At 33.4% G+C, this 26191-nt stretch overlaps 3 protein-coding genes across 3 annotated transcripts in view; 1 reads left to right on the top strand and 2 right to left on the bottom strand.

The window, feature by feature from the left end:
• oaf (BRICHOS-like domain-containing protein out at first) overlaps window positions 1-9437 on the bottom strand; it is a 132128-nt gene extending 122691 nt beyond the window's left edge. The window contains exons 1-2 of the mRNA XM_088270137.1: window positions 9249-9437; window positions 7563-7676 (exon numbers count right to left, since the gene is read on the bottom strand). Coding sequence (XP_088126263.1) covers window positions 7563-7676; window positions 9249-9356 — 222 coding nt within the window. The 5' untranslated portion in view covers window positions 9357-9437. The remainder of the gene's footprint in view (window positions 1-7562; window positions 7677-9248) is intronic.
• A 2244-nt stretch (window positions 9438-11681) lies between these two features.
• Window positions 11682-14244, top strand: PIG-A (phosphatidylinositol glycan anchor biosynthesis class A). Its single transcript, XM_088270136.1, has 2 exons — window positions 11682-11819; window positions 12837-14244. Exon 2 carries the CDS (start codon window positions 12846-12848, stop codon window positions 14175-14177), a length of 1332 nt encoding a protein of 443 aa, XP_088126262.1. The 5' UTR covers window positions 11682-11819; window positions 12837-12845; the 3' UTR covers window positions 14178-14244.
• Window positions 14245-15084: 840 nt separating this feature from the next.
• The window catches only part of ft (cadherin-related tumor suppressor fat), a 289702-nt gene continuing 278595 nt past the window's right edge, over window positions 15085-26191 (bottom strand). The window contains exons 8-9 of the mRNA XM_088270108.1: window positions 19350-24702; window positions 15085-18667 (exon numbers count right to left, since the gene is read on the bottom strand). Of these exons, the coding sequence (XP_088126234.1) occupies window positions 16006-18667; window positions 19350-24702 (8015 nt within the window). The 3' untranslated portion in view covers window positions 15085-16005. The remainder of the gene's footprint in view (window positions 18668-19349; window positions 24703-26191) is intronic.

Below are 26191 nucleotides of genomic sequence, written 5' to 3'. Positions count from 1 at the left end.
TTATACAGTAAAAGCAATATTACCTCAAACAAAGCGTCGTATATGCTAATTTGAGTATGAGTACTTGTATTAGAAAAAAAAATATTGCCGACTTTTAATTAACAAACGTACCATCACGCCGCTTCCACGCACGGGTAGGCTGAGAGAATAGAACGTCACACCACTCTATCTTTCCAAACGTTGTTTGCCTCTTTCACGTACATACATACTCGCCGATTATTACGACTCCTGACCTGACCGATTTCAAGTATTTGACATATTTGATCGTGCCAAGTTTTGCTCGGTCTTTCTCTGCTCCTATTTCCAACCACATTTGCCTCATAAATTTGTCTAATAATCCTTTCTTCACTCATTCGATTCACGTGCCCAAGGCACACCTTTTTTTTATTTTATCGAAAATGTTCATTGCCTTGCATTCTTTCCTTATATCACTTTTCAAACACCTTAATATAAATAATAATAATAAAAAGATTCCGGTAAAAAATATATAGCGTTAACATATATTTTTTTACTATTATCAATTTATTTATTGATTTGGCGTTTAATTAGTACAACTTAATTTATATATTAAATGTTTAAATTTTATTATATATGTAAATTAAAATGGATGATACTGATCATGTATTGGAGTCAAATACCACTAACCTTTTATAACATTACCAACTTTGTCAAAAGCTATACAGACATTTATTGTCTAACAATACCATTATATATCAATAGATTGTTCCTTTCCCAAAAAAATAATATAAGTAATTATACGTACCTACCTACATGCCTCATTAACTATTGTTTTCATCCGTGAATTATTACTGTTACAACTATTACTTAAGTACTTAAAATTGTATAGCTATATAAGGACCATCAGTCCATTTAATCTTCACATTAGTTTTAAAATGCCTAAACAAGGCGAAACAATTGTGACATATTTTGTTTTTATGTATTTTTAATAGTAAAATACAATTTAGTGTATTATTTTGAGAAATAAAAAGACTTTGTGTTTTGATCCACTCACATTACTCATTGAATGTGAGTGGATCAAAACACAAAGTCTTTTTATTTCTCAAAATAATATATCAATATGATCCACAAAGTTGATGCTTTCAATATTCAAAACACAATTTAGTGGACTCTAAAAATTAGTGTTTGATTTTAACATTTAATATATAAATATTGTATTTATTGTTTCGGCATTAACTTTGTGGTAAGACATGTTACAATGATTAAAGAAAACACTTCGTTTTTTACCACTTGAGTTTTATTATAGACTACATGTTTTAGAAGTTAAACTTCCATCATTCAGGTCTGTATAATGTTATTATACAGACCTGAATGATGGAAGTTTAACTTCTGAAACATGTAGTCTATAATAAAACTCAAGTGGTAAAAAACGAAGTGTTTTTTTTAATCATTGTATAAATATTGTCATTTTATTGATCGATTTTCAAATGAAGGGCTGAAAATGCTGGCGACATCATCCGTAAATCTCGTAGAATCATTCGATCACGTATCATTTCGCCATTATGTAAAGTTGTGGCGTATCATAATACTCGGAGGAATGCACAGAGGGGTAAGTGACACAAGAGAGTCGCACAAAAAGCTCTCGCTGCGCGCCGAGTGCAGTTTGCCTCATTTGGAGAGCTCTAACTGTTTCCTATCAGCAGTGGAGACAATGGGCTGTGACGCAGTCTACGGAAAAAGCGCACCACTCCCCAATGGAAACAAACATTTTCCTATCCCATTCATCCAGCTCTATTGCTAAACACTTCCCGATTTCACCGTAGAAACAGCGACAGTGCAATGTCACGCTATTTTGAAATCGTGCGAGTTGCAAAAATATACTTTTACACATAGATTTAATACTTTAGCTACTTACGCACCTAAAAACATGAAAATAATGTTACTAATGTATAAAAAATTCCAATATGACTTGATTACATTTCATGGACCAGTTTTACCTTTACAGTGTCGATGCGTCTTAGACAAATTATTGACAGTTAAGGAGATATTCGCAAGCACAGAATTCATTCCACCGGAACAGTCACATTTCTATTCACCCCGGATTTTTTTAAAGGTGGGGATTGACCGGAGCATTTCGTCGTAACGTAACATTCGCGGCGAGCATCCGACTTCGGATGGAGTAGTCGGAACGAGCTCGGCTCGCTGTGCTGACTATACGAATGCTCGCATAAAAACGTGTTACGTTACGACGAAATGACTCCGGTCAGTCCTCACCTTAAAGAATGTATTTTGTATTTTTTCGTTTTTGTTTTTTAAGAATATATCTAGAAAAAATATTTTTATATATTTTTTTAACTCCTTACCTTTCAATAATTCTTTTATTTTCAAAACTATATAATTCTTTGGAAGAAAAACTTATTTTTAATGTAAAAACGGTATTTTAACAAAAAAATCAATTGCGTTAAATGTTATCTGGATTTAGAGAAAATTGAGAATACTCATATTAGCATTTTCGATATGCAACTACGACCATCTACAAATGTCAAAAACCTCAATGAAATAAAACAAAATGGTATTAAAAAATAAGCCAAAAAGAGTAATTATTACATGAGAAAAAGGTTTAGAAATAAATTTAATATCGTATTGAGCGCGCGATATCGGAAGGCCTTCTTCCATTTGAGTTGGCGCCTAGCGCTTTTCCTTGTATTGTGTCCCTTCGATTCACGCTTCACGATGTGCCTGCGGGAACAATGGCGGGACCATTCAGTCACAACTTGGCGTGACGGTGCCAAATAATAACTGGAAGAACAATCCATTTAATGGATATTTTCCCGCCCGGCTGATTTATTTCTGAAAATATAAACACCTAAAAGCACTTCCCAGACGTTATTAAAGCGTAGAAAGAAAAGATTTTAACGGCCAAATCCAGGTCAAAGTTTATTGAGAAGCGTGCCAAGTGTTTTAATTAACAAAAGTAACTGTTTGAAACACGTTGAGTGTGTTTAAATACTTGTTCACAATTCTGGATTATCTCCACTTTTTTAAGGAGAATTTCGTGAATAAAAATATCTGGTCAAATTATACATAAAAAAATTTAATAATATTTTTAGGCGTTTTCCAGCAAGTTAAAATAATCAGGGGTTCGGATCATGCATACGAATAAAAGGGTCTATGCTAAATATAAGCTTTTTCAACGCAACGTAGATATCTGTTGTGAACTCATATGTACTGTGTCATGAGATTGATCATACATCTAAGAGTTCCTAAAATTTGAGCAGTATTTTGGCTGTCAATCATGGGTAGAATGGTGAATGCCGCACGTGTGTAAAGTGATCACTTGATCAGTCTATAACAGGTCATAAAACCAGTAAATATCCAGACTTCCATATCGCGAATACTTCATCTATGTTAAGATGTCAAAAAAATGTTAATGTAAGTATGTTAAAATAGCGCTTTTTTTTATTGAAAAACTACCTTCAATTTATTTTCAATTGGTCTGGGTATTTGTGATGTTTTTTTTCCACATTTACCTTCCCTATCCTTACTATTCTACCTGCAGTTAAGCCTCTAAAAGATGAGGCTTTGCAAGTTATTCCTTTAAAAAAATCAAATAAAAAAATTGAAGTTCGCTGTATAAAAGTTCAACTGTGGAGGTCCTCACCAAAACGTTACATTTCCATTATAAATGATTTTAAGTAATCAGGAATTCTAGCTTCTAAAATTGTTTTTGTGCGATTTAATCATTTCATACTGGTTAAACACAGGATTGGTCACTTTTTGTCGCAATTCTAACTAAGATTTTGATTGAATACAGTAAACAGAAAAGATTTGCATTTAAAGGATTTTTTGTGCAACATTAGAAATGTAACTTTTTGATGAGGAGCTCCACAACTGTACTATGTTGAAACTCGCATTCTGAAATTCGGAAGTTTGTGTACATCAGTATGACAATGTTCCCTTCCTACGTTATACCGCCTGGCAACAATGATAAGGGATACTGAATGGCATCTTGCATGAGAATTTCTCAAGAATGTAACAACTAATTTTAGGTAGTCCGATATAGTACGTGCTGCCTAGTAACTAAATGAACATTTTAAACACAAAACATTTTGTGTCCAAATACTTTTTCACTAATCTAGATTATATCCAATTATGAATTATTTTTTTACATTATTTTTGACATCTCAACATAGATGAAGAAGAATATGGAAGTCTGAGCATTTGAAGGGCTTACGACCGTCATAGGTTGGTTTAAGTGATTTTTTTGTCGAGTGGACATGTCACAATAGCAACATCAAATTGAGGTAACGAGAATAATCGCGGGTAACACGAGTCTATTAAGAGAAGATATTTAAAAAAAATCGATAAAATCATTTTCTTACTTGTCCACCTCCATAGTGCAATGGTCAACGCGCTCGGCTACCATTCTGGAGGTCCCGAGTTCGATTCCCTAGGGGGGGTCAAATAAATATAAGTGATTTTTCACTCTAATATTTATTCAATATTACCCTGGACTGGTACCTAAATCGGAGGGTTGATCACCTTTCCTTCATGTGTTAACGATCAAGATAACACTGCGTTTACATGATGCAGTGCCCTATGCACCATTGGGGTGCGGATAAGGGTTTGAAGAAGAATTTATCAAACTAATGTAAATTTTCCATACTTCAAGATTTTGTGGTTGATATTTTAAGATGAAGAAATATATTCGAGATGGAAATAAGGAAGACGTATTTTGGGTATTTACAACGTTTCAGACGTTTCGTTTAACAGTAGTTAAGTTTGGTCGAGTTTAACAATTGGACACAAACATATAATCACAAATCAAGAAATGTTTGCGTAGATTACCGTAATTTTTCTACGTTGTTTTTGACATCTCAAGATAGATGAAGAAAAATATGAAAGTCTGGGCACTTACAGGGCTCACGACCGTCATAGGCTGGTTGAAGTGATCACTTTACACACGTGAAACATTCACCAATTCTACCCATGATTAACAACCACACTACTCAAATTCTTGAACCTTCTAGATATATTGATCAAACTCGTAACACAGTACCTAAGAGTTCACTATTTATTAGCAGAAAGTCTTTCATTTGTATGTGAGGTCCGAATCCTAGATTATATTCACTTACTTTGAGAAATGCTTTAAAACATCATTTTTCCTTTTTTATCTTTTCGCGAAAAAACAAACACCGCACTCTTTGTAATGTTCGATTCAAATCAGAGAAGCAGGTCCTAAAATTGTCAGATCTCAAGCTTCTTCAAGCGCATATGTGTCGCCGCGAGAACAGCGTCCGTGTCTAACAAGAATGTGCACATATGCAGTTTACCCGCAAGAACGACGGGATGACAATAGTTTCTGGTATTTGCCAGACTCTATGTTTAAACATTCATTCAGACAGGATATTGCACGGCTCTTAAGTGGGGATTGAACAAGCATGTATGTGCCCTTTATGTGCGGCAGATGTCGAGCGAATTGTCCGAAGAACATGTTCTAGTCGTCCAATATATCGCTCACTCCTTTCAAGAACGTCATAAATTGAAAATCGGCAATTTTCAGTTGTGCATGTTTTCAGAATGCCCTGAAAATGTACTATATCCCAGTAAAAGCGGCATATTTTTAACTTAATATTTACCCGCTACAGGGCAGAAAGTGTCGTTTTTGCATTTTGAAGAAAAGGTCTTGTTTAATTATTTTTTTAAATATACTAAATATTTTTCAAATGGAGAAAAAACCTTCAGGTTTTACCTAAAAAGATCTGTGGCACAGTAAAAAGTTCAATAAGTGGCTTGATATTTATTTTTAATACATTGTATAATATTTTTAAACTTTAAAAACGTTCTCCTGAAAAATCAAGTTTTTTGATTAATGACGTTCTTGAAAGGAGTGAGCGATATGTATGTTAGGTATCTCGTATGTCGTAGGTATTAATAGATTAAATTCAATAATTGATTCGGCAGACATGTTGTAGTGCGTTTTAATATTTGTCCGCCTTCATGGTAAGCGTGTATGGCTACCGTGCTGGAGGTCCCGGGTTCGAGTCCCAGGGAGGGGGGTTAAAATAAATATAAGTGATTTATACTCTTATACCTATTTAATATTACCCTGGACTGGTGCCTGAAGCGCAGGAGTGATCACCTTGCCTTGATATAAGTATTGATCAAGATAACACTGCTTTAATGCGATGCAGTACCCTATGCACCATTGGGGTGCGGATAAGGGTTTGAAGTGAAGAATAATAGTAAAAATATTATTATTATTGACAGTTAAAACATAATTATGAATTTGCTTTGTTATTTTATTCAAGTCCATAATATTTAATTTGATAAAATTACTATGATTTTTAAAATGATTTAATACTCTACAAGCAATTGTAATCAAAATAAAAATATTTACACATATATATATATATATATATATATATATATATATATATATATATATATATATATATATATATATATATATATATATATATATATATATATATATATATATATATATATATATATATATATATATATATATATATATATAAATATATGTATATATATATATATATATATATATATATATATATATATATATATATATATATATATATATATATATATATATATATATATATATATATATATATATATATATATATATATATATATATATATATATATATATATATATATATATATATATATATATATATATATATATATATATATATATAAATATATGTATATATATATTTATATATATACATATATATATATATATATATATATATATATATATATATATATATATATATATATATATAAATATATGTATATATATATATATATATATATATATATATATATATATATATATATATATATATACATATATATATATATATATATATATATATATATATATATATATATATATATATATATATATATAAATAAATATATGTATATATATATATATATATATATATATATATATATATATATATATATATATATACATATATATATATATATACATATATTTATATATATATATATATATATATATATATATATATATATATATATATATATATATATACATATATATTTATATATATATATATATATATATATATATATATATATATATATATATATATATATATATATATATATATATATACAAGATATATAAATATTATTTATCTTATACTCCTAGTACTGTTTCATAATAATAAAAAAATGCATGATATTTATTTTAATTCTTAAATGTCTTAATTAAATTGAATACCAACTATTGATTATCAGGGTAAGGATATCTGATAGGCCCACACTAGATGATCCCTCCTGTTCCCAACACAGAATAATATAAAACTTTTTTTAAGTTAGAAGAAACAAAACTCCACTTAATGATATAAAAACCATGTAAATAATAAATGCAATTCCCATCTAAAAAATTTTTTTGATGATCTTAGCTCTCAGTAAAACAATGTATTTGATACAATAAATATTCTTTATATAACAATTTTTTGTTTACAATGTTAACATTTAAAATATATTACCATTTTCTTAGATTGAAAATAAACAAGTAAGTAAGTACTCACATTAGTAAAATCTATCAATTGTGTTATTAGCGTCCCGTCAGGGCGCTGAAACTCCAATGTTACCGTATCATCACTAGTGTTTGACCATATAGTCTCTTGCACGACATCACCACCCTGTAAAAAACAATGCAATTAAAAATATTAAACATTAAATTATATTACATTTAAGAAATACTATCATTTTCCAGTCAGCGATAAGGTTAACAAATCAACTTTATGTAAAGATATAAGTATGTTAACTGCATTCTATGTGGGTGAATTTAATTTTATATATTTATTTATTTGAATTATTTAAACTTCAGGTACAGAAAAAAAATAAGCACATTGGTGGGCTTATTGCTAAAAATCAAAATCTTCCGACCAACCAAAAACAGACTAGTGATATTTGGCAAAACGTTTGATCCCATATACATACCTGTTTGCAATCAGGGAGTAAATAATACTTGAACATTAAAAACAAACACAAATAACGAATTGATGATAATAAGGAAGGCAAAGAAAAAGGGGAGGTAGAGGGAAATACTAAAGGATGAGGTTTGATAGACAGTTAGGATCCTAATAATAGATAGTAATATCTCCAACGTTTCTTAAAATTTATTAGAGAGGGTGCATTTTTTACAAAGAGAGGTTATTCATTCAATAGTCTGGCCGCTTGAACAGAGAAGGAATTATTATGTTTCTACTAGGCTAATCACATTTAATTTATCGCAAATTTGTAACAGGCAGCATGCATCATCTTATTCTTTGATAGTAGTGGTTGGCACATTTGTCTATCATGAATATAGCCAGGGTTCAATTTTCAACGGGATAAAAATTTAAATTAAATTATCGATATCTCAACAAATGTAAGAAAACAGTAGAGATGGGAATGAATAAATCTAGGCATAGACAATGGTTAGGACATGTCATTGCCTGATTTGAATTATCACATTGTACACTTTGTAACTTTCACCGTTTTTCATATCTATGGTATTCTTACAGTACCCTTTATTATAAACAAAAATAAAATGTATAACCACACACAGTCCATGCCTTTGTGAGATCTTTTTTTGTGTTAACATAAGATTGTTTTTTGTACTTGTAATAAATTATATTGTTAAATGCAAAAAAAAACTACGAAAGTTGTAATTTGATGGGAACATTTCACGTACAAATTTAAGAACTGACTGTTGAAAATTTCATCATGAAAATCAAATTCAAAATTATTAGGATAGATTCGACTATAAGGCCCGATTAAAAAAAAACAACAATAAAATTCTCAGTTTATCAATCATGGGAAAATAAATTTAAAAAGGTTAATGACTCTTTTTATTTATATGGACTTTACACCACTCCCAATATCTATTAATATTTTTTAATGTTTGTAGTACTGTGCACAATTTAAGGTAGAATTTTTTAAAAAAATACGAAAAATATATATTTACAATAACTAGGCTTGTTTCGAGCTTTGAAACTGAGAAAATCTAAAACAAGTACATTGTTTATCTCATTCAAAAACTTATTGTTGACACTCGGCTAAAGCAATAATATTTAGTTTGCATTCTTAATAAATGTGAATAATAAATCATTTAGCGTTTTCAAACGTTAATGTTTTCTATTTTGCACAAAGGGGTGCAATTAACAGATCGGTTCAACATAATAAAAAATGAATATTTATTATATTCTGACACAAGACAATTTCCATACCTGATTTTTAACATTAATCAAAAGTTGTGTATTCACTATATCTATCACAAATATTAAAAGCACCGTTATCAAATTCATTAATTGTCCACAATTACACACAGCGTACATTTTCACACGAAACACGTAGACTCATACTTCGCTATAAACACATATCAGGCGGCCATATTCCCAGCTGACAAACTGACAAGTGACAGGAGCGGAGGTTATGTTAATGTTGCCATGCTGGTTTTCATCTTTTTCTTTTACTTCAACGAATGGCGTTCAAGATTCAAATTTTATAAAGAGTATCTGGGGTTGGTTGTATAAGTATTAATAAATATATTTTTTAAATTTACAATAGATTCTTGATTTTTTTAATATAAAACCAATTACACATAATAAAAATGTGATTTTTATTTTTCATAAATAAGAATCGATTTTAAACTTTGAGTAACTTATTTATAAAATAATGAATAAAGTTTTAAAATAACCCATTTTATAATATATTATTAGATTAAAACTAATATTTTTAGCTTTTCCACTTTATTTTAATTTGACCAGCGACCGGGTTTCGTCGTTACCGACATCATCAGACTGATGATGTCGGTAACGACGAAACCCGGTCGCTGGTCAAATTAAAATAAAGTGGAAAAGCTAAAAATATTGGTTTTAATCTAATAATATATTAAAAAGGCAAATCCATCACGAAGTGTCAGTGGAAAGTATAAATCCATTTTATAACTTTATTTCAGAGAATCTGTAAATAATATAATTATTATATTCCTACAATTTTCGTTAAAAACTGAAACAGTTATTATTAATTTTACGAAATGTAGGATTATATAAAAATAAAACATTATATCTTTATTTATAACGTTATTTCTCAATAACCCCAACTATACAGTAAATAATGTACAATTACAGTTTAGTCTAAAACACAAGTCTGAGTATTGAGTTGTCAAATTCCCATATCATCTTAATAATTTTCGACCTTTGACTTACAAATGTATCTTTCTTATAGCATAAATTGACTAAAAAATACGTGAGTAGAATGAATTCGGCTTCGATTTTCAAATTTAAGGATTTATTAGATTAACTTAAAAAATACCTCAGCTCCAATTTATACCACACACAATTAAAAAAAATATTAATCACCAAAGATTCAGCTGGGGTTAATAGTTGTAATGTGTATTTTTTAAGAGGTACATTTATTCAAAATTCTCGCAATAATTAACCATAAATATGGTGGAACCCGCTATGTGGCATGTTGCGCCATGTCGTTAAAACCTTAGCTATGTCACATTAATGCCATTCAACTGAGGTACGAAAAAGTCAGTAATCATAGTTCTGTAGCGCTCTCCATTGACCGTTAAATTGTGACCGGCTTTTTAAAAAAAATAGGCTAATGATTCCATCTGCCCATAAAGCACACCAAACAGTAACTTTAAATGAATGTAAGGGCATGCCGACGAAGGCTTTCTGGGTTTTCTCCACTCCGAATTCAGCAATTCTGCTTACTAACATATACATTTAACCAAAAATGTGCCCCAGGGGAAAAATGCATTGAAAACGATGATCAAGCGGAATATCGTTTTTGGCCCATTCACCGAACCAAATACGCTCATAATGGTCATTCAATGTATTCATTGTGAAATGGCAAAACGTACTGACTATAAATCAACTGTCAACTCTCAAATCGACAGTTGACAGTTGATATTGACTTTGGTTTTAGAACTGGCAGCATTGATTCTACAAATACAATAAATAACTAATAAATTTGACCTTACCACACGTTAGTTTCAGATTTTGAATACTGAACAAGATATTTTTAATTGATAGGAATATTGAGTTTGATTTTCATAATATTATACATATTTTTACAGTTTCTATTTGTGCATACTTTTTTTTAGTATTGCCAAATTATCTTAACTTGTCATTATTTGTTTGAAAAAGGAAAAAAAAACATTAAAAAAATCAAAACTTGCTTCTTTAAAAAAAGCCCTCGTGTTTTACAGTTTGTATAGTTTTGTTTTAAATCTCTCAATCCGTTGTAAGGATTCCGTGATGGTTTTTTTATTATTAGGAATGAGGTATTATATATATATATATATATATCTACAAAATGAAAAACTGTTTTTGATGTATGTACGAATTTTCTAAATGATGAATACCTTATTCCATTATCTTACTACCCTAGAATTCGTAAAATTGACATGTGTAGCAAGGTTAAAAGTACTTACTTACCTAAACGTGTATTTGAATTTTGAACTTTGGCTACACTAAAGCTGTCAGCTGTCAGTGTCATCGTGAAAATAATTGGTAGCTTGTCGTGAGAATGATAAAACCTGAGAAAATAGTAATTTTCTGGACTAAAAAAAAACAATAACACCCTATGAAAATAAATATTTGTTTGTGCAATAATAAATTCTCACTCTCAGTCGTCAGCTGTATTGTGGATCATATTCTGTATTTTAAAAAAAACATTAACCCTGTTTTCAGAATGACGGAACTTCATAATAAATAATCAAAATTTGGGGTTAATGACGCTTAAAGATTATTTTTCAATGTTTCCTTATAAATTGAAAAATATAGGTGCGTATTTTTATATTTTCTTAATATGTTTTTTTCATCTTTTATAATATTTTATGTCTCGTATCTGTATACTGACAGCACCCGTATTGATAACTGCAGTATTATATTTATGGACCGTTAGGGTGTTTTTGCACTACACGGAATTACACGGAATTTTACCGTCCGGCACGTCATTTAGCATATAAAAAGGATGATTGGCTTGTGTTTTGTCAATCTTTCTTCAAATCGGTGCTCTTGATCGGTGTGTGAGCACGTTGCGTGCAAATTCGATCACGCTAAACTGTCGTAGTCGCTTTCATTTTTCAAAACTGGACTGCCGGGCGGTGAAATTCCGTGTAGTGCACAAGCGGCTTTAGTCAAAAAATATTTTAATTCTGACTAGATTTTTAGGCTGTTCTGCTCTTGGATGGAACAAATTTGCAGCCGTCAAAAAAATTCTCAAAAACGAAACATGTGACGCCCTAAATTCGCCCCTGTGAAGTGCTTGCTCGTGTCACTTTTCAATAATATACCCTTATTTATTGTAGTTTCTCAGCTATGCCACAAATTTTCTTACAAACCTATTTGCCTTAATGAAAAACAATATTTGACGGATCTTCATTTGTCTTATTCAACAGGGGTAAAGCCAGAGAGTATATAATTCAAGATATAATGTTGATTTAAATAAACCTTGCCTCAAAAAATTACATTTAAAAAACGTTTTTAACCCTAAATTCAATTGCAAACCTTTCGTTTCTCAGATGATTACTGGTTTTAATCTGGTTTTAATTACTTTGTTAGTAAAATAGAACTTCCATATTGAAACATATTTAACTGCTAAATTAAATAATATTTTTACCAAGTAAAAAAACATATTCAGAATAATTCTGCATTCTTCAACACGTGAATCCATTCCAAATATTTACGCACACATATATGCGCTGTTTGACTGACGAAAGGTTATGAATCCCGAATTTAGGTTGGTTACCCTCTTTCAGATTTTTCTTACTTTCCACTAATAAATTTTACCTTTTCTAGGTATTCAAAATGCCTAAAGTAATTTGTATGGCATCGGATTTCTTCTACCCCAACATGGGCGGAGTTGAAGAGCATATATTCAATCTGTCACAATGTCTCATCCGGCGGAAGTATAAGGTTATAGTAATCACACATTCTTATGGGAACCGAACTGGAATTCGGTACATGACCGAAGGATTAAAAGTCTTTTATCTTCCCATTAAAGTTTTTTACAATCAATGTATTTTACCCACAATGATATGCAATATTCCGTTAATTCGGCACATCCTTGTTAGAGAAAGAGTTGACATTATTCATGGCCATTCTGCTTTTAGTGCTCTCTGCCACGAGGTATCTTTGGTTGGAAAACTAATGGGTCTCAAAACTGTTTTCACCGACCATAGTTTATTTGGTTTTGCCGACACATCAGCAGTATTAACTAACAAATTTCTCGAATTAGCATTAGCAGATAGTAATCACTGCATATGTGTTTCTCATACTGGCAAAGAAAATACAGTTTTACGTGCTAAAGTGCCAAGTGATAGGGTTTCAGTTATTCCGAATGCTGTTGATGCTAATGTGTTTACTCCTGGTCCATCGAAACGGAATCCCAATAAGATCACAATAGTTATTGTATCTCGGCTAGTTTATCGTAAGGGTGTCGATTTGATGGCTGCAGTGATGGCAGAAATGTGTCCTCGTTATCCTGAATTGAACTTTATTGTCGGAGGGGATGGTCCTAAAATGTGGCTTCTGCAGCAAGTTAGAGAAAGAAAGGGGCTTCAAGATCAAATTACCTTACTCGGAGGCTTAGAACACTCTCAAGTTAGGAATATTCTCAATAAAGGGAATATTTTTCTTAATACTTCTCTTACTGAAGCGTATTGCATGGCTATAGTTGAAGCTGCTGCATGTGGCCTTCAAGTGGTTTCAACGAGAGTCGGTGGTATTCCAGAAGTTTTACCTGAAAAACTTATTTACCTCACTGAACCAAATGTTGAAAGTCTTGTAAGAGGACTAGAACGAGCTATCGTTGATTTAAAAAATGGTCACAATTTGTGTCCATACGAATGTAATACTCTCGTTAGGGGAATGTATAGTTGGTTCAACATAACTCAAAGAACTGAAGTGGTTTATCGGTTGATCTCTGACCAACCAATAAAATCTTTAGGAGAAACCTTAATGAGTTACACCTCATGCGGTGTATGGCCATACCTTCTAGTTATTAGTCTAGTATATTTAATAATACAATTCATGGAATGGTTAGTTCCTAGGAATTGTATCGATATTGCCAAAGACTGGAATAGAATATCTTCTCCAAGTCGAAGCCGATCAAAAACAGTCTCTGAAAGCTCTTCATAATGGGCAAAATACAAAATATGTAGCTAGATTTTTTTATACATTTATACTTTATATAAATTTTAATAAATCATTTATACAAAATGCATCTTTTTATTACCTCTTCATCAACTAATCTCTGGTAAAACTTTACTTACAACTTAATTTAGATTCCAACAGCTTTTCGCATTTCTTACTCATAGATTTACATGACCACTTGATATTTTAATCTAGTAAGGTAATGGTCTAACTTCATAATATTATCACTTTTAAGTGATTTACTTTTTTTAACAATGAGAATGGTATTTCCGATTAAATTTAAATACGCAATGTAAGCATTTTTTAAGGATAAAACATTCACATTTTAAATATAAAAACTAGATCACCACTTTGTAATAATTGTATTTTGTGATATTAAAAAATAAGAACTTTTTTCACCTATATTCAAAAGCTGTTATATTAATTCTTTATTGCAACTTTCATTTACTCTTTAATTCAATCTTTGTTTAGTAAACTTGATAGTTTTGTTTATGTGTTTATTTGGCAATTATTATCAATCTTCAACTCAATTTTTTCATTATTGCAGCGTGGCACTTTTGTTTTAATAACCTACTTATAATGTTTTCCATTTTGTGTTTCTTATCATTCAGTGTAATGATTTCTACTATATTTTTTAAAGAAATCTTACAATAATGTGTATTTTGTGATTAGATCTCTTTTATCTTTTTAGTTTGGGGATGAATCATACTTTTATTTTACCATTGCTATCCTAGAGGGTTTAAAACAAAAGTAAGTAGATGAAAAGTTCTCTGGACCATTGTGGTATATTATGTAAAACAAGTAATCAATGCAATGGATACCATATTATAAAACTTGTTAAATAAGCTTTTATTAATTTTAAAAGGTGATAGGGAATAAAACAGGTGTTATTTATTTATGACACATTTATTCTGTAATAAGTTTATAATTATACATCATAAAAGTATTCAGTTCTACCATGCGTATGAATATTGTCATACGTATTTGGCACATTAATATTGTATGGCTATTCACATTATTTTCAACTATACATTGTACATAATTTGTATGCATATGTTTGTATGACACTTAAATTTTATAGTTTTTAATTTAAAAAAAATCACAAAACAAATTTATACTGTTGGTAATTTTGTACATTTTTAACATATAATAATAAAAATATGACCATTAAAAAGGAAACGAATTTCAATGATTTTTTGCCAACAGGTAAATCTAATTTTGAAGAAAATAATATTTACATCAGAATCGTCACTGTCTTCAATAGGAAAATATACTAAAAAACATTTGAAATTTTTTGTGATTGTCATCATTTTGTCAGTTAGTTTGTTTTAAATATGGTAGAATAGCTTCAAATTATATTTAGATCCTTAAAAATAGTATTTTATTTACAATGAGGTTCATCAGACATCTTCACAATTTAATATTTCTAACTACTTTTTACATACATCTCTCATACGGTTTAAGTTTTCAGAATTTAAATAAAAAAATATCTTTGTAATTCGAATCATTCTACTATAATTGTTATCTGGATGACGCTTACTAAAAGTTTTTCTATTGTTTTTTCTAAGTTTATCAGTCATTTAATTTGTTTGCATATTTATTTTTCAATATGGCAAGAAAATAACATATTCACTATCACGTTTCATGAAACCTTGATACAAGGTTGACAACATGTATAAACAAATAATACATTGAAAGATTTTTATCCTGCACTAAGAATTTAACATTATTTACAACTAGATATTTATTTACACATTATTATAATTTGTTTAATTTCACTATTTGCCCTTAGAAATACTGATTTTTAAATTTGTCACACATACTCTTCGGAAGGTTTGGGACCACTGTTTGGTAGTCTTAAAGATGAAGGAACACGACCATTCATAGAGTCTGGTAGCTCAGCGATGTCTTTGAACACACCTACTAAACTTTCAAAATTTGGGCCCCAGTTTAGAAGATAATCCCATCCGAGAGCTGTCGGTGCTGAAGGGGACCCGTCTGATGCTCTGTAAAGGGGTCCACCCATGTGCGTGGAAAGATCATCATCCGAAGCCACCAGGGTACTCAAGGATCCTCGGAAAGATGAATCGAAGCCATCATACGACGGTCGAAGCATCGGTGGCTTCCCGGCGCTAGTGTTCCCGCTGTCGTTTGCTCTTCTGTCATCATCGTCTGGTTTTGAATATTTATCGCCCGCTAAACTATTATTATCGTATTCTATTTCGGAACATGTAAAACTATCGTTGCCACTTTCGTCTGTTGTAGTTGAACTGTGATGATCCGCAGCCGGCGAATGTAAATGGGGTAAGTGATGGGAGGGACCGTTACCCCTGGGAGCCTCACTGCTGCTCGATACAGCATCCAGAGTGGACACTAAGCTGGATGTTCTTGGTCTAGCATTGAGTCTTTCTATTTCTTCTGCCGTAAGACCCATCGGTCCAGATCCAACCGAACCGACATGAGGTGCTTGCGGAGGAGCGCCTGGATTTTTTCTACTCGCCGATGAGCTCTGTCCGCTTAGTTGGGACATCACTGGACTATTTAAACTTCTTTCACTATTACTGTGAAGAACGTCTTTCCCAACTCCGCCGGAACTAGATGTTGTTGCTAAAAGTGCACTTTGCAAAGGCTTCCCAGATATATCGTGAAGAGTTAATATTCGAGGTTGCTGCGAACTGAGCTCACTGCTTGGCGAGAGTCTCGCGAGAGGTGTAGTTTGGTGGGGTCTGGGAGCAGTCGGTTGTGATGGTTGCGGTGGAGCTCGTGGGAATGCAGCATGCCTGTGTTGTTGGGCTGCTTGGTGTTTGTGTTGATAACTCGCTACCGGTGGCGGAGTCGCTTTGTATTTCCTTACTCCCCCGGCTTCTCGATATCCTTTGTAATGATAAACTATGTCAATGTCGGATGGAGCGATGGAACTGGCATTTTCTAGATCATAATGTTCGGGAGTTTCTGAATTCATATCCATACCGCCCGGATGATCGTGAGGATGATGAACGGAGTTTGATGTGGGTGGAGGTGGTGGATGGTGGTCTTCTCTAAGTGGAGGACTTTTGCCCACTACTTCTCTTTCAATAATATCCGGTCTTTGCGGTCTTTGATGTTCGGCTCCGATAATTTCTCTCTCTTTATATTTTTTAGATATAAGTTCTGGTCCAACCATATGATGTCCACCGACACCGCGAATTACATCACCATTTTCTGACAAGTATCCAAGGTTAGAATCTCCGGAGTGAAGACCTCTGCTCATAACATTGTCATTTGATACTAGGTTTGGTCCTCCCATTATTGTCGAGCCTCCGTTTTGTTTGGAATGTAATCCGGGTGTTTTACCAGAGTGACCGGTTTTTTCTTTATTTTGTTTTCTCAATCTAAACACCACAAATGAAACTAGAATGGCGACAATTAGTATTACAAAGAACACAATAACCAAAGTTATTCCTATACTCAATGGATCAGGTGCTTGGGTTGCTCCAATTCCAATCGGGCCGTGGCAACCATAGAAAACTTTTCCATTTTGCAATACATCGCTGAAAACGCTTCCTGACCCATTAAATGGTTGAATTTCATTGTTGACACTGAAGTTGGCAAAACATCCTTCAAAATTTGATGGGTTTGAATTTTGGTATAATTCTCTTCTGACACCTCCCAGTGACAGTACTGTTAAATAAGGGTCTAGAAAATCGTGAACTCCGGCTGAATCTAATTCATAGCCAATTTGTATATCATCCAAAAGCAGTTGGAGTGTACGGTTATGTGAATGAAGGGTGATGTTGTGCCACTGTCCATCAGATATACCGTCAGGATTAACACCAGTCATATTGATGGAAGTTCCTTGTTTGGATGTGTATACAATCTTTCCGTCTCTGAGCTCCAGAATTGTGTAATGTTTGTTGGTTCCTGCAAATAATATGATTCCTTCTGTTCTTATTGTGCGGAACAGTACTGATATGCTTTTTGCTGGTGAAGATAATTGTATTGGTAAATTATTCACGTTTGTTTGAGCAGCGGATCTTTCGTGCCTATGATTATACCAAAGAGTTGATCCCCTATAAAGAGACTCTAAGAGTTGCATTCGACGGTGCTTTTCTGAGATTACAAATTCTATGAAACCACCATCGTTTACAGATATTGGCTCCAATGCATTGTCGCAATCCGGCGCCATCAACTGAGCACCGCAAAGACACGATGCTGTCTTCCATCTATCCAGACATGTTCCAAAACCACCGCACCGTTTGTGGCCGTGATCTCTATTGGGAGAAGCGGAACATGGTCCATTTGAAGATCTGCCACATGTGGAGTCAATGGCCCGAGATGTGATGGGATTGCTCAAATTTAAAGATCTTCCATTCACAGACACGCTGTGTAAACATCCAATCAGGTCATCGGAATGTATTTGTCCCGGTCTCTCTAAAACTGGATCCGCATTCGTTAACCCACCAATCAATAATGCTTGGTTATTGAAGTTGAGTGTCCTGTAACAAAAAAGGTTTATTATTTAACAACATTTTTAATATGTGTTTTTGTACACAAATATCTGATTTAACTGCAGAAAGCTTGTTATCAAGATATTTTTTACGACTAGATGTCTCAACAACAGAAAAAGCCCTTTTAATTAAAATTACTTCTGATAATTATATTGATGAAGTAAAAAATTCTCGTTTGAGAAGATATTTGAATGAAGTTTTGTTACTTTTTTAAATAAGTGTATTCTACAATTATGTCCGTCTTCGCAGTGTAATGGTTAGCGCATTTAGATACTGTTCTGGAGGTCACAGGTTCGATTCCCAGAGGGAGGTCAAAATAAATATTGTTGATTTTTCACTATAATATTTATTTAATATCATCACCTGAAGTGCAGATTTGACTACCTTGCCTTCATGTCAGAAATGATTAATTTAACACTGCGTTGCATCAGGTGTGAATAAGAGTTAGAAGAAGACAAATGTATATATCTTGTCAAGCAAATTAGATTTATATTTGTAAATTAATTTTATTATCACAGTATTAATTATGTCTTATATCTTTAAAAATAAATATTTTTCAATGGATATTTAAATAAATGTGACAGTTCTCAAAAAAATGACTAAAATATTTTTGTGTAAATTATGAATCTATGGTGCATTGAAAAATGATATAGTATAGAAAAGTTCTTACCCAGTGGGTCCAACATCATCAGCATAGCATGAGTTATCTCCAGGCCGACATTCGATACAGACATCTCCATGTTCGGAACAATGTGCTATACTGAGGGACACGACACGTCCATTTCTGGTTGCTGTTATTTTGTGCCATTCTCCATCTGCTAGAGTTCCCGCATGTCCAGGTACTGTCACTGAAGTTATCGATGTCCGTGCACCTCCAAATGAGAATATTGCCTTTCCTCTAACTAATTCAATCGCGACAAAGTCCGACCTTCCTCCGGTCTGAGCTCCATAGTTATAAATTAGTAGCGAATCAGATTTGGTTGTGGCGAAAATAATTGATATATCATTTGTTGCTGCATCAAGAGCCGGGAATGTCATGTAAGAAAGTTCATTAAATCCAAATGTAGATTTTTCGCAATGTCGGCCATATCGCCCATCGAGACAGCTGCATTTATATCCGGGCTTTAGGCTTACACACAAGCCGTCATGGAGGCAAGGATTGGGCCGGCAAGAGTCAGCAACCGCTTCGCATTGATTTCCTCGGTATCCAGGTCGACATAAGCAAAAGAATGATGATCCGTCTGAACTTTCTCTGCATGAACCTCCGTTTCGACAAGGATTTCCCGAACAAGCATCTCCCCTTTCTAGCTCGCACATTTTTCCTTCTCTGGAAGCCGGGCACGTACATTGGAATTCAAAACCTTGTCTCCTACACTTCCCTCCTGCCTGGCACGGGTTTGGCGTACAAGGGTCCTGTCGTTTTTCACATTTAGGTCCTGTAAAGCCTTCCATACATCTACAAGTAAAGTCGTGGCTCACTAAAGGAGATGTGAATATTAACGTTTGACTGTCAGTTATACTAGTATCTTCGTGAACTCTGATTTCTTCGCTGCAAATTCCCCCATTCTGACAAACAAGTGTTTGGCATGGAGAATATCCTATTCTTATTTGAGGAGATTGAAGGAGAAGTATCATAGCTTCATGTTTTCTATTGAGTCGTTCGTATACATAACTCTTTGGCCGCAACCCTCTCTGATGCTTGATAGCTATTGAGAGTTCCAGTCCGTGGTCAACTTCGTGGAGGCTGTATAAAGATAGTGAGTCATCTACATCCAAACTACTTTTCATCAAATCCAGTAAACTTCTGTAATAATGAGCCAAGAACTTTGATGCAGTCATATTTTCTACTCTGACGATAATTGATTGATCAACAGTAGAGTTATCGAATGAAAGAAATTCAACAGTTACTGTGGATATTACATTACTGTGTTTTCCGTCATTGCCAGAAACGGATAATGAATATCCTTGGCCAGATGTGATCCGAGCAGCGTGGAGGTCACATCCTTTGGGAATATTCAGAATTCCATTTGGATTTTGTCCATTCATTATTTTACAACTGTATTCTCCGCTTGTGTCTGGATCATTAGGATGCACATCAGCAATTTTTCCAATCGGTAAGATGTCATTGAAAGCGTGAATTAAAACATGAACAGATCTCGGAGTGGATGGGCTGTCGTTTTGATCGAGAACTACTACTTTTACATAATGCTGCGAATGCATTCTAGGTGTGCCACTGTCTTCTACTTCAATCAATATCTCCAGTTCCGGTGTTATTTCTCTATCTAAACTTTTAGTGGTACGTAATACTCCAGTGTGTTTTTCTACTTTGATAAGGTTTTTGTGTTTACCGCCAATCAAGAAATACGTAAATGGAGCGCCGTTTGGAGGTAAATCTGGATCAGTTGCTGATAAAGTCATAACACTAGTATTTGGTGGTTCATTTTCCGTAACGTACCCAACGACTTCTGGTGGATCAAAAACTGGTCCATTATCATTAATGTCAACTACTGTTATTTTGACTGTCGTGGTTCCTGTTTGAGGTGGTGTTCCTGTATCAATCGCACCCAAAATGAGATTGTACATAGGTATTGTTTCTCTATCCAACTGCAGTGATGTTTCTATATCGCCTGTTTGAGGATCCACTTTGAATGCTTGATCTGTATTGCCACCAATTATGGAATAACTGAACTGATTATTTTGAGGCCTCACATCTTTGTCAATCGCCTTGACTGTCATAACCATTGTCCCGTGTATCGCACCTTCCGATACTGATGTTTCATATAACTGTTGCAAAAATTCAGGTGGATCATTACCATCTTGGATAGATATTATAACTTGAGCCTCATCTGTGTCATTACCACGTATTCCTCCATAATTTTTAGCCATCACTGTTAACACTACTCGATTTTGTGTTTCTCTGTCTAAATTTCTCGATACAAGTATTATTCCAGTTTCAGAATTTATTCCGAAGCCTTTGTCATTACTCGATCCCACAAAGAGATAAAACACTTTTCCATCTTCACCGGCGTCTTGGTCAGTTGCTTGTATCAGTCCAATGCTTGTCCCAACTTCAGCAGATTCGGATACATCAAAATGAAATACTGGTTGTATGAATTTTGGATAATATTCATTCACACCTGTTATATGAATTATAACTTTTGTAGACCCATACATTGGGGAATCTGGATTTGCAGCAACGATGTCTAAAGAATAAGAATTGGATTCTTCAAAGTCAAAACTTATTTTAGAAGAGATTTTTCCTGTTTTCTGTTCTATTACGAATACATCTTTTCCTGAGCCACCAACAACTGAATATTGAATGATAGCATTTTTAGGTGAGTCTTTATCATAAGCTTGGACATTGTACACAAAACTGTTTGGAACAGAGTTTTCGGGTAAGTATGCATTGTATTCACTTTGATTGAATTTTGGAGCATTATCATTTATATCAGTCAATATCACGGTTAACATTGCTGTAGCCTGTCGTGGTTCAAATCCGAGATCTTCCGCTGTTAAATTTAAATGATACTCTTGAACAGTGTCATAATCTAAGGACTGTAAAATAGTGACAGCGCCTGTGATTGCATCGACTCCGAATTCTTTACGTTCATTTCCACTTGATATTGTATACCTGACCATTCCATTTGGCCCATCATCGTCATCTGAAGCGCTGATGGTTAGTATAGTAGAGCCAACTGGTTCATTTTCAGGAACAATTACTTGATAGCTAAGCGCAGTGAATGTTGGAGAGTATTGATTCTGTCCTGTTACCACCAAAGAAACTAGAACTTCATCTTGCTGCGGTGGAACACCTCTGTCGACTGCTTGAATTTTCAACAAGTATAGTTTTCCAGATCCGGTTATTGGTTTTGTTACAATTATCCATCCTTGAGTCTTATCAACCATAAAATATTCAGTCCCATTGCCTCCTGCTTCTACATAATCAATTTCAGCATTTACACCAAAATCTGAATCATCTTTGGCAGTCACTTTCATGATGCGTTGTCCTACTATAGCTCCTTCGGGAACTGGTGATAAATATTCTCTTAGATCAAATTTAGGTGCATTGTTATTAGCGTCTACAACATTGATGGTAACGAGGCATTCTGATGACATCGGTGGTTTCCCATTATCAGTTGCTAAAATGATGACGGAATACATATTTTCTGGAGAGGATTCCATCTGTGTTTGTTTATATTTCAGTGTTTTCTTGCTGAAGACTTCGCCCGAAGCTGGATCTACGGTAAAAAGATCTGAGGGTTGTTGAAGAGAATAAGATATGACTGAATTAGGTCCTTGTTTATCTCTATCTGTAGCAGTTACTTGTCCTACAAACATAATATCCCTTTGAAGTTCTGGGAAATTGAAACTGTAGTATGAGTGTTCAAATTCTGGAGCATTATCATTTTGATCTTGTATGGTAATTGTCAGAGGAGTTTCAGCTCTCCACGCTCCATCAACAGCAGCTACCTTCAGTAGATATTCATCTTGTTGTTCTCTATCCAGTGGACCTGCTACTGTGACATTTCCACTAACAGGATCGATAACAAACTTTTCTCCTGGATTATCAGTAAAACTGTATGTGGCATTAGCATTTTGCCCAATGTCTTGATCTGAACTTGTTACGCGTATGACGAATGATCCTATATCTGCATTTTCTGTAACATTTACACTGAACAATCTCGTAAATCTCGGAGGATTGTCATTTTTATCGAGCACTGTTACCAATACGGAAGCTGTTCCAGTTAACTGTGGATTTCCATGATCAATAGCTTCAACTACTAACTCATAAAATGGTATATCTTCTCTATCTAGTCTCATACTTGTGTATACTTCTCCGGTTTCAGAATCTAGTTCAAAAGCTCCTTCATAGTCATCAATTAATTTATAAGATATTTGACCATTTTCATTAGAATCAGCATCTGTAGCTACAATTTTAACAACAAGTTGTGGAGGTGGTTCTTCTTCTAGAACGGAAGAATTGTACAATGCACTTTCTACAACAGGAGCATTATCATTTGAGTCGGTAACATTTATTTCAAGCTCGAGTACCGTCCTCAAGGGAGGATAATCAGAATCTCTCGCTTCTATCCATACTTCATAGAGTGGCAATGTTTCGTAATCTAGCCCTTTTCCAGTGACAAGAACTTCTCCAGTTACAGCATCTATTTTCAAAGCGTCTCCTACATTGCCACCAGCAATAGCGTATTGAATATTTCCAGCAGTTTCCTTTTTGGGTGAAGTTGCACTTAGTTTAGTAACTAATTGTCCCTTTGCAACATTTTCTTTCAAGGTAAAATAAGTTTTTGGAGGAGAGACAAAACTCGGAAACAGGTTCGCTGACTTGAGAGAAATTTTTAACTCTGCCATAGCATATTTTGGTACAACACCATGATCTGACGCCCTGATGAGAAGCTTAAATGTCTTATCCCGTTTATTTAGGTTTTTGAATTCATCAGAGGCTTTGATTACTCCAGTTTCTACATTGATTACAAACTTGGAATTATCGTCTCCACTGAGAGAGTACTCAATTTTGCTATTCAGTCCGATATCAGCATCCATGGCTTTGGCTCCGAAAACAAACTGACCAGGCTGAGTATTATCAGGTATATTGACAACGTATCGCTCGCTAGTAAAAGACGGCGAGTTATCATTTTCATCCAAAACCGTTATTGTTAGGTTGACCGTTGTTGCTCTTGGATCAGTAGCAGAGCAATCTTGAGCCATTAGTGTCATGTAGTACTCCGCCGACTCTTCTCTATCCAGACTGATTGATGTGGAAATCACCCCAGTTTCTTGGTCTATGTGAAACCTGTCTACTTTGTCTCCGAGTAAGCTGTATCGTATTTTGGAATTGATTCCTGTATCTTTATCTGTAGCTATTGGAGCTAGAACTACGGTTCCAGCAGGTAAGTTTTCTGAAATGGTTGTGCGGTAGGATTGTCTGGCGAATTCAGGACTGTGGTCGTTGACATCTTGAACCACGATGCGTACTGTTCCAGTTCCAGTCAAAGGAGGAGAACCTGTAACAAATAATAATTATTATTATTAATCTATTATTCCTTGATCATTAAATTATGATCATGTGTATGTAATCTATTATTACTTTAGACTTGCATGTGAAATAAATAAATATATATTTTTTTACAGATGGATAATTTTTTTATTTTTTGAATAAATCGTAGGACATTATTTACTTATCAAGTGATGAATCAATCAAAGTCATATGACAATATACTTATGGATTTGACTAGTTCATCACAAATGACATTTATGAAAACTCTTAGGAAATAAACAAAAAAAATAGATGTCTAATTTAAGTTGTCCTACAATTTTTTTTTTGAGTTAATTTTGAAAATTTCGTTAGATTTATGTTTAGAAGTTGGCCGATAAAAAGGTTTATCAATATTTAATTTTTAAAATACCTACAGGAATGCTTTTTGTGTATTTTTATTAAACTATTATAATATAACTATCATTATTGCATTCACACACACACACACACACACATATTTTATATGACGCTATAAACAAGGTATCATCTATAAAGTAGCCATGCATACGGTTTTGTTTTCAGTTTACATTATGGTATATACCTAGTAGGAATGCAAGAACATGAGCAATTAAACTTCGCAACCGCTTAAAAACCTTTCCTTCATGTGTTAACGATCAAGATAACGCTGCGTTTATATGATACAGTGCCCTATGCACCATTGGGTGCGGATAAGGGTTTGAATTAATGAATGAAGGAAGGAATTTCATATTTACATTTTCGACATCTAAACATATATCAAGAAGAATATGGAATTTTTAAAATTAATGTTTTACTAAGTAAATACCACCGTTTCTTAAAATCTACTGTGACACGTGTTTCGATGCATTCCGCATCATTTTCAGATACGGTGTTTGTTTTGTTTTCAGTTTAAATTATGGTATATACCTAGTAGGAATGCAAGAAAACGAGCAATTAAACTTCGCAACCGCTTAAAAACAAAGCAAATATTGCTGGAGATTATTAGAAACTGATTGTGCATGATTTCTGTATTGAATCGTGATTGCAACACAGTCCTGCAACTATTGTTAGCGATGCATTTTTCTTCCAGGCGATCTCGAGGCTGTATTCCCACTGCTTCCAAAGCTTTAGCGTTGCTCTCCATAAATAAGTAGAAATACGATCCAATACTCGTAGTAACAATTATCATCAGTAAAACGTGAACCTAACAATGATACTCTATCTGTTCAACTGGAAACATATCGACGTTTTGAATAATTTTTAATAATCTTTTTTTTTTTTTCACTCTAATATTTATTCAATATTACCCTGGACTGGTACCTGAAGCGGAGGGCTGATCACCTTTCCTTCATGTGTTAACGATCAAGATAACACTGTGTTTATATGATGCAGTGCCCTATGCACCATTGGGTGCGGATAAGGGTTTGAATGAATGAATGAAGGAAGCAATATCATATTTACATTTCGACATCTAAACATAAATATATCAAGAAGAATAC

The sequence above is a fragment of the Brachycentrus maculatus genome, unplaced genomic scaffold, assembly GCF_059751285.1.
Source record: "Brachycentrus maculatus isolate JH-2025_06_01 unplaced genomic scaffold, ASM5975128v1 h1tg000372l, whole genome shotgun sequence".
Lineage (NCBI taxonomy): Eukaryota > Metazoa > Arthropoda > Insecta > Trichoptera > Brachycentridae > Brachycentrus > Brachycentrus maculatus.
Note: the sequence above shows the minus strand (reverse complement) of the source record. Positions and strands in the feature narration are given on the sequence as shown.